General features: G+C 45.0%; 1 protein-coding gene across 2 annotated transcripts in view; it reads right to left on the bottom strand.

Annotated features, from left to right (window-relative positions):
- The window catches only part of KIAA1210 (KIAA1210 ortholog), a 61,251-nt gene extending 52,353 nt beyond the window's left edge, over window positions 1–8,898 (bottom strand). Inside the window, exon 1 of one of the 2 annotated variants that reach the window (XM_035113949.3) lies at window positions 8,819–8,898. Coding sequence is in view for 1 of the 2 variants with exons in the window: in XM_088664481.1 (XP_088520607.1) it covers window positions 8,819–8,820 (2 nt within the window). In the remaining variant the exon portion in view is untranslated. The remainder of the gene's footprint in view (window positions 1–8,818) is intronic. The other variant, XM_088664481.1, reaches the window with a different exon arrangement.
- Between the last annotated feature and the right edge of the window lie 1,473 nt (window positions 8,899–10,371).

The raw sequence follows: 10,371 nt of genomic DNA on the forward strand, positions 1-10,371 counted from the left end.
AGCTTGGAACTTGAGCTCCAAACTAAAACGTTTCAGGCATTTGAATGGGAAAAGCTGTCAACTGCAATAAATGCAGAAAGTGGTTAAGATGGGAAACCTCATCAAAAAGAGAGAGGGAAACCCAGAGAGAAATGCAAAACAAAACTGAGTTTAAAATTTAGCAGCAGGGCCAATTCATTCTCCCTGCTAAACCAATGACTAAAAAAAATATTGATGGGATTGCTTAGTGTTGGGGAAATTGAAGCCAGAGGGAAATGCTCATACTTTTTCCTAAGCTTTAAATGGCTTCGCAAAATGACGATGGGGCAGCGAGGTGGGGTGGGAGATGAAAGGTCTTTCTAATGAGATCCATATTGTTCCTTGTCAAATATAACAGCATGCCCCAAATAGTACATCTCCTCTCATTTTTCCATATTCTGCTTTTACAGATTCCATAGTCAGGTCTTCTCCCACAACTATGGCTATTTCACAGGCACAGCAAACGTTTTCATGCCACGTATAATTCAGCTGGCATAGGCTGAATATTCACCCAGTTAAGACCATAAGAAGTGTCAACTGGATCAAACCAATGGCCCATCTAGTCCAGCACCATGTTCTTACAGTGGCTTTCACGTGCCCATGGGAACCTGACGAGCAGGACCTGAATGCAAGAGCACTCTCCCCTCCTGCAATTTCAAGCAAAGGGTTTTTGAATTGCCATTGCGCCTGTCTGTTTGGCACGATCCAGTTTCATTCACAACCTCACCACCTCCTCTTCTTAGCAGGAAAAATTGCAATGGTAATGGGGTTGCTTCATTTCCTTAGAAGGAAAAAGCACTGGATCCTTAAGATTAGTCCCCCACCCACCCATATCTATATATTTACAAATATATATGAGTTGATCATGGAGGGAGTAAACAGGCAATCAGACAGCACTACTGTGTGACTCAGTATCACTTTTCCCCAAAGCAAACAGCATCTACATAGAGCCCTCCCCTTTAACAATATTATTATTATTATTATTATTATTATTATTATTATTATTATTATACCACGCCCTTCTGACTAGGCTGCCCCAGCCGCTCTAGCTTCCAACATATATACAAACAGAAGAAAACATTAAACCTTAAAAAGCTTCTGTGGCGATTCGCCACCTAGACAAGACCCAGCATGTGAGGGGTTAAACTTGGAGCAGATAGAACCCTCGGGGGCGGGCTCAGCCCAGGGATAAAAACCCCTCCCGAGTGGCAGTGAGTCAGTTGAGTTGGGGTTGGAGTTGAGGTTGAGGGAGTGGGAGTTGGTGTTGAGCTAGGAGTGGTTAGTTATATGCAGAGAGAGCTGGTTTAGTATATTGAGGAAGGAGAATAGGTGGTGATTTAGTCAGACGGGATACAAAGTTGTGAGATTATTAATAAATATTTACTTAGTTGACTTTAGCGGTAATAGGCCGGTAATTTATAATTAGAGGTAATAGGCCAGTATAGGAACCATCTGAAATTTAGAACAACCTAAGATTTGTACGGGGTCACGAAGAGTCGGACACGACTAAACGACTAAACAACAACAAGATTTGTACTGCAACCATTAAGCATATGAACACACAATAAAGCAACTTTGTTTTATTTTATCTGTATCCTGGTCTGTGGTGTTTTGGTGGAGGTGTTTATTTTGTAGTTGGCACATCACCAGTCGACCGTAAAACGTCCAGTGGTGATGTGCAGGTCAGAGTGACCGCTACAGCTTCCCTATACAGGGCTACCTTCAGATGTCTTCTAAAGGTTATACAGTCAAACCTCAGTTCCCGAATGGCTTCGTTTTCGAACATTTCGGCTCCCGAACACCAAAAACATGGAAGTAAATGCTCCAGTTTTCAAACATTTTTGGAAGCTAAATGTCCAACGCAGCTTCCACTTGAGTGCAGGAAGCTCTTGCAACCAATCAGAAGCTGCGTCTCGGTTGTCAAATGTTTCGGAAGCTGAACGGGCTTCCAGAACAGATTACATTCGACAACCAAGGTTTGACTGTATAGTAATGTTACTAATCTCCTTGACATGTGATTGGTGCCACGGCAGGCCCTCTGCCTGGTTCCCTGTAGCTTCACAGTGAGAGAACCACCAGAAAGCCTTCGGAACTGGATCTCAGTGTCCAGGCTGGATGATGGGGGTAGAGACTCTCCTTCAGGTATACTTGGCCAAGGACCATTTAGGGCTTTAAAGGTCAGCACCAATACTTTGAATTGTGCTCGGAAACATACTGGGAGCCAATGTAGGTACCAGGATTGGTCAACCAATCCCAGTCACCAGGCTAGCTGCTACATTCTGGATTCCTCCTTCCAGCCACCAGCACAACTGAACTCTCTGCCTCCTGTGCTAGCAATATTGCAATTCTCAACTGCTTTCCCAGACCTCATTTTGTGGAGCACATCCTTCCTTAGTAGCCACTGGAGCCATCAATGTGAGTGAAACAGCATCTCCTAGCCTAGCCACCAGCAGCCATTCGAGCAAGCAGTTTCAGGTAGCTACAGAAACATCAGCTGACACCACATATGCCCAATGGAACACAAGAGCTGCAGAACTGGCATTTTAAAGAATGTTCATTCCACACTTGTAAGTAACTGATATTTTAGTCTGACGGCTCCCACACTTCGGAACTCCCTGCCCATTGACATTTTCCTGGTGCTTCTGCTGTATTCTTTTCAGCACCGGCGCTAATACCGTTTCAGTTTAGATGAACCTACTCAGACCAGTAAAGACAAGAAGCCTATAATTTTGGCTTAGAAATGCATACTTCTAAGTGTTGATTTTATTCATTTTGCTTTTTGTTATAAGCTGTTTTTAATGTCAATTTGAATGCATACTTCATATTCTTTACAAATCACTTCCCGGAGGCTTATGTATGGTTGAGCGGCATGCAAATTTTGTTAAGTAAATAGCCACCCGAAAGTAAAAAATCAAGAAGGGGGGGGGGACTTGATGTGACGCTACAGAATTTTTCATTACAGGACTATTTGTCTCAGCCAAACAAAAGGTTTAGCTGTTCCTCCCTGGGGGTTGCTCCATCTTTCACATCAGTCCTAAGAAGTATCACTTGGTGCAGATACCCAAACCAAGGCAGCCACTGGAGGCACAGAATGGTCAGGATCAGTGTCTCATTCCGTCTGGAAGTAGAGTGACAATTCTATGTTTGGCAACCTGCCTGGCTACAACTCATTGGAGGAGGAGGGGTGTGAACCAGCACAGAGGAGCACCATCAAAGAAGAAGCTCTGCAGGCAAGCATGCCAAAAAAAGAGATGAAAATAAAAAAATTAAAACCCCTTACAAGGAGTTGCTTTCCTGCTCTACAATTCCTCAGGGAAGAAGACAGGCAAGCTCAGACAAAACCCAGGTTTATCAAGTGAAGTTAAGGACGAATGCTGTTAATAAGAGGAACATCTGGTGTGAAAGCTGAGCTCAAATCTGTAAGTGTTAGCAACATGCAAAGGATCTCTGCCTGGCTTGCTGCAGTCTTTTATTAAGTAGCCTGGGCTGTGTACAAATTACCCCTTTACTCCTCAGCCAGTGCATTCCCACTGCTAGTTCTTGAAGCTGCATTTACGGTAGCTACAAACCAAAACAATCCTGTAGTTTCCTGAGAAATAATGCTGTTTGGAGGATTTTTTCTCTCTCTCAAACCAGCTTCAATCAGACTATAAATCTTAAAGCCACATTCACTTTGTAATGAAATCAGGTGTGTACATTTGAGGTACCCATTGTGCATGCAGAAATGTGCACACATGTGCAGGTGACAGCTTCATGAATAGGAGTTCCTGAGATGGGGCTGCAGTGGCAAAGAAACCAAGCAGGTCTTGAGCATTGGCTGAAGACAACCCTGTTCTGATGTGTACGGTATAACACCGTGAGAACATGTCTTGAACCACAGCAGGGGGAAACAATATTGATGCATTCATTTCAAGCCCTTAATGTGTGCATAGTTCAGCAGCGCAGGTTCGTAGGAACAATCCTGACAGTTTTGTACTTTGCATTTTGAAGTGGAGTAAACAGATGTTAAGGGGAAGTGGCATCCTTGAAGGCAGATGCAAAATACTAGGGAAAGTAGGAAGAATTTGTCCACTTTTTTTTTCTTCAGCAGATCAACCTGATTTGACTTTTCCAAAGCTGCCTGTGGATCACAGCAGTATTAGTAGTTAGATCACACATTTCTCCAGATTTTCAGTCCCAAAATATGCACACAAAAATAGGTATCTTGCATTTATAAAGAGCATATAAATGCATATGTTAGTGTGGAGGTGCACTAGAAAGAGGTGGAAGGCAATGAAGAAAGAAGAGTACCTACAGAATACCTACACAATTTACTTGTAGCTTTTTCATAAGATAAGGGAAAGATTTGATTTAGTTTGCATTTAAAGGTGACTCCGTTTTTTGAAATGATCCAAGAACCAAAGCACACTCATCTATTGAAATTTATATTTATTTAAATTTTGTGCTGCACTCCTCCAAACAATGTTTACCCTCCCCCCAAAAGGCATATATTAGGTAAAAGTGTGCATAAAAATGATTATGCTAGTGAAAATACCACAGAAATCCATTATATTAGGGGAAAAACTTGCTTGCAAAAATGTGTGAATCAATCAAAACTGCATACAAAAAGACATTTATTAAAAGACATTCACACAAAAATGCTGAAGAATTTCCATAAGGATTAAAAAAAACAACCCACCACATATTTGTAAATTGGTGCAGCAATGGGAGAACTGAATTTAAGATTCAAAAAACGAGAAACTGAGAGAACAGGAATTGACAGGTCCTTCCATCCCTAATTGCAGGTACTTTGAAGATGAAGATGAAGTCAAGTGGTATGGATGCTGAGTAGGTTATGCAGGTCTCTTTGCTGTGCAGAATTTTGGAGAGAGAGAAATATTTAAAAAATACCTCACCAGAGCCACAAATGAGCAGAGAGAAAAATGCAAGTTGTTACAAAAGTAGGTTTGTTTGCTTCCTGAAAGCACATCTTTTCCTTGAAATTTTTTTGCAGGGTAACATTTTCATGCAACCCCATGAGAAATCAAGAGATGCAGCTTCTACCCTGTGCTTGCTCTTCTTTTGCATCATTTGATGCCCACATTATGTAACTAATGATCTGGAGGCTAACCACAGAGGCTAACCAAGCGGCTGTGCTAGAAAGACAAAGATTAGCAGCAATCCTCCAGTAGGAGGGCGGGGAAAGAGGCAGAAGATCAGGCCTATTGAGACACCACACCCACCCACACACACACACACACACACACACACACACACACAAACACGTGTATTTTCTCCCATTAAAACCATGTATTAGACTATGTTCACCAGATTTAAAAGTGGAATTAAGCATTAGGCAGAGACTGATTGGAGATGTGAAAATGTTTATTTGCTAGGATCATGAAATATCCAGAGGTTGCTATGCGTAAAAAAAGTGGGAAATACGCTGTTTGCTCCAATGTACAAAGTATTTCAAGAAGCGGTAGATGGGGCTTGACAACCTGGGAAGATAGCCCATCTAGGAGAAGGAAAGCTCTGGTCCTAAACCTCTGCTGGCTTGTGGGATATCTTTGAGAGAAGAAAAGGCTAAGGAGTAAACCCTTCAGAAATCCAGAGTGGAGTCCCGGGCCTAAGGCAGTTGGATGGCGCCTTGTACGCCTCCTTCCAGCAACTCCTGCAACCAAGCTAGTGCCAAACGCATTGCTTTGCTTTGCTTTGGACCACATCAGTGAGGCAGAATGCAGGATATTGTCATCTGGGCATCCCAGGACCTCCATAGACACTGCCCAGGTTTGCACCCCGGGGTTATCACTTCAGTGCTGCCCACACAGAGTTTTGACTTCACCCCTGCAGGCGCACTCCATCGTCTCTCAAGACAGATGGATGTCAATCACAAAGTAGTGGTGGGGTGGGGAACTTGTGGCCCTCCAAAAGCTGAGGGTCTCCAGCTCCCATCAGCCGCAGCCAGCAGGGCTGGACATTGGCAGCATCTGGAGGTTGTGTCTTCATCCCTGTTCTGTGGAGTGGAGTTTGTGCTCATTGCACAGTACTAAGGTGCTGGTGGCAAAAGCAATCAGAGTCTAAAATTATTGCTTTCCATTGACACCATGGTTTCCAGTGCTAGGAAAACCTAAACAAATAAATGGATGGGAAGGAAATTCAAGAAATGAAGCAGAAACACTTCCCTTCCCTGCACTCCACATTTACAAAATGTGGTTTAAATTTATATTTCCAGGGCAGCTAACAGAGGAATAAAGGAGAAGTTCAATGCAAGTACTATTATTATTAATGACAATGATTCATACAAACATAACAAATTAAAACAAATGAAAGCTGTTACTGTCCATCCAGAGAGACAGTAAAAATAAAGCTGCTCCAAGTTAAAATTGCTCATGTTAGCAATAATAGTGTGCATCTTGTTTGTTTGTTATGTTACTTGGTTTATTTAATATATTGCTTTAATAAAATATTATTTTAAAAAAAAGAGAGGAAAAAGGCAGAGTGGCTATAAATAAAATATCACTTGATGCAGCTTCATATTGCTGCTGGCGTTCACCACCATCTGGAAATGCTGTAGGTTCCCCATCCCTAAGTGAAAAGTGGTACCCAAGCAGGTCAGGTTATTTCCCTCCACCAAAAAACAGTTATCTCAAAAGAAAGCACTTTTCAATGTGTTTGTTCCTGCAATAACATGCATTATTCCAGAATCTGAGTTCTTCTGGGAAAACTAATTACAACATGTCCTGTGATTGTACAGTCCATCATGCAATGATTAAAATGCATCTTTTTTATTTTTTTAAAAAATTGCCTTAGTAAGTTGGCAACCCTAATAAGCAGAAGCACTAGCACCAACTTGTGCATTTCCACCCCAAACTGGGTTTGTAACACTGTGCCTTCAGTTGCTTTTGGACTCCAACTCCCAGCAGCTCCAGTCAGCATGGCCAGCAATCAAGGATGATGGGAGTTGCAGTCCACCAATTCCTTGGGGGTTCCACACCCATGCCCTAATGCAAGCAAGCGTTTTGATCTTACCTGTAGGAAAGGGCATAAATACCAGCATAAATAAGCTTGTGTGGAATTATTGAAATACCAGTATATGATAGCCCTGCTGAAATAGCTGCTATAATGATACTCCTATAAGAACTTTAAATGGGGAGTGCGGGAACCTGCTATCACAAATGCTAATAATAAAACAGATCTTTGCTCCCACCCCTCCTGCTAAAATATGTCCAGCAATAGAAACAACAACAGAATACTTCTGAACCTCTCAGGTGAAGGTTTAGGAAGGGAAATACAGTATGGGAAGTGACACTGAATTGAATGCAACTGGAATAATTAAGGATCTTCAATTAGAAATCTGCAGTGGTTCAAATTGTGCTTATAAATTAAGAGCAACCATCCCCAAAGGGCAACCAAAGGGCACATGAGAGAAAGAAATGGGGTGGAGGGAGAAAGAAGGAAAATTAGAAAGCATATGGTGAAACTCTTGGCTGTCTAACTAGCTAGCCTAGCTAATCCTTCCGCCTCCCCGTATTCTTAAAATAGACAGATGGAGCCTTTTGACATCTTGAGTACTGACATCCCTGGGCTGCATTAGCGCTGCGTCCCTCAAAGATTAAATTCTAAAGACTGGGAGGTGTGCATGCCCCCACTGCCTTCACGCAAGAGATTTCAGGCTCTTAAGAGAAGCACTTCCTGTTCGTACAATCACAACATTGTCAGATAAGCCGGGAGCTCAAGAGAAAGCGCTCATTCCTTCATTCTAAAGGGCGGGTCAGCAGCACCCAAATCTCCCAATGGACCACTTTGAGAATGAGAACCAGGGAGCCAAGCCCACATAATTTCAAGAACATTTAGAACGTCAGGAGTTCGATCAGACTACTCCCAGTCTCTCCCTGAATCTGGTATACACTTCTCTTTCATTCACAATTATTAACGTGCATGCATTCAGTTAACGCAAAGACAGCGAAAGCTCTGACCTCCTGAGATGTTGTTGGACTCCAACTCCCATCAGCCCCCGCCAGCAAGGCCAGTGGCCAGGGACGATGGGCGTTGTAGTCCAGTAACATCTGGCAGGCCATTCATTCCCTCTCTCTGATTTAAGAGTTGCACACTTTCCTGAGGGCCTGAGATGAGTTGTATTTTAAACTCTCGAAGAATACGAACTAAAATACAGTGTCACGCACGTACGCAAGCACACTAATCACAGCTGCGATCGAGTCACACGCGAAATTCAAAATGTGTGCCAGGATCCACCAGGGTCCAGCGAGCCCTGGGATACTGAAGGAGAAAAAAAGGGGGGGGCCTCTCGTGTCCGGGATCGTGTACAGAGTGCTTTACCACCTCCCTCAGAAGAAGCAGAGCACGCGACCTCAAACTTTTCAGGGGTTGGAGTCTTGGAGAGGCGGGGCATCGCGATCAGAGGGGATACTTCCAAGTAGGATTCCGCCCCCAATAAAACCCTTGTTTGGAACATTGCCTTATTCACACACACCCATTCTTCCCGCGGTTGCAACATCCTCCTGCCCTGAGCTATCCGCGGCTTAAGAGAGAGAGAAGAAAGGTGCGGAGGCAGCGCTGTGCCCGGCGCGCCATCAATAACCCCACGCCCATTCCTTTCCTGGGGGCAAGGAATAAACAGATCGTCTCCCGCACCCCCAGCCTCGTAAGGGAGGACTCGATCCCTTTTGCTGCATGAGGCTTTTGCCTCCCCTGAATCCAGGCTTATTCCAGCCAAGCCAGCTCCCCGGCCGAAGCCATTACTCCAAATTCCTCTCCAGCGCGCTCCTCCCCTCCCTGCCCCGGTGCCGGCGCTACTTACATCCAGCGGGTCTCCCCAGGTGCGTCCTGCCCTCCCGCGGCACCTTCTGTGGTTCTCCGAGCTCCGCCCTCTCTGCTGCCCAGCCCTGCCTCTCCAGGCAAGCCAGTCCCCGCCCATCGGCCTCCCCAGCCGCACAGCGGGCAGAGCGGCAAGCAGGCGCCGAGACCCACCCACGCACCCACCCTGCCTCCCTGCCGCCCCTTCCTCCCCCTTTTCAGTGGCGGACCTACATTTGGGGGGGGGGCTGAAGCTTGAACTGTCATGGGGGGCCCCTTCATAACCAGCAACGAGGTCTGGGTAACCACTGTTATCTTCTTCAATGGGGTTGTAACTTGTAACCATTACAACATCTGTGCTTAAAAGTTACAGGTAGGTAGCCGTGTTGGTCTGAGTCGAAACAAAATAGAAAAATTCCTTCAGTAGCACCTTAAAGACCAACTAAGTTTTTTATTTTGGTATAAGCTTTCGTGTGCATGCACACTTCGTCAGATACACTGAAAACTTAGTTGGATTTTTTTATTTTGTGCTTAAAAAGTAAAGGTAAAGGGACCCCTGACCATTAGGTCCAGTTGTGACCGACTCTGGGGTTGCGGCGCTCATCTCGTGTTATTGGCCGAGGGAGCCGGTGTACAGCTTCCAGCTGGTCATGTGGCCAGCATGACAAAGCCGCTTCTGGCGAACCAGAGCAGCACACGGAAACACCATTTACCTTCCCGCTGGAGCGGTACCTATTTATCTACTTCCACTTCATGCTTTCAAACTGCTAAGTTGGCAGGAGCAGGGACTGAGCAACCGGAGCTCACCCTGTCGCGGGGATTCGAACCGCCAACCCTCTGATCAGCAAGCCCTAGGCTCTGTGGTTTAACCCACAGCGCCACCTATGTCCCTTGCCGGAACTTCCGGCGAGGAAAAATGGCAGGCAGCGAGCAACTCCTGAAGCCAGCCAGTGCCAACTGTGCTTCTAGGCTGGCTCCGGGCTGCTGACTGCCGCTGCCGCCGCCACTGCCAAAGGAAAACTGGGGACGTCCAGCGGTACAGATCTCCTGCCCCCTTCTCTCTTTCTTTAGAGTGATGGGGGAGACTCAGGAGTTGCAGGCAGGCAGCCGTTTTTTTAAAATCTCTGCGCATTTATGTTTCACAGGGTGCAAAAGAAGGGCTTTGCACCTTGCCTGGCAGAGAAACCACGCTCCTAGTGCCCCTCCTGGGCAATGGCCATCTGCCCGCGACTCCCAAGCCTCGCCTCCCCCGATCTCTCAAAACAAAGGGGGAAGGGGGCAGTAGATCGGGGAAGGCTTGGGAGTCACGGGCGGGCGGTGCGCCGTTGCCCAGTTTTTATTTTTTATTTTTAAATCGTTTTCATTAATTTTCCAATAAAAACAGCCAATTAACATATCCATAATCATAATCCAATTAAAAACAATAAACTGAAATTAGAAAACCCAAATTACAGCCCAAATTTTTACTTTTTACTTTTTAATTTTTCCGGGCTCCCCATAGTCTGGACCTCTTGAAGTATATCTCCAATATCTTTGTTTCTGCCTTCTTCTTGTTGT

This window comes from Zootoca vivipara, chromosome Z2 (assembly GCF_965207765.1).
Source record: "Zootoca vivipara chromosome Z2, rZooViv2.hap1.1, whole genome shotgun sequence".
Classification (NCBI taxonomy): Eukaryota; Metazoa; Chordata; class Lepidosauria; order Squamata; family Lacertidae; genus Zootoca; species Zootoca vivipara.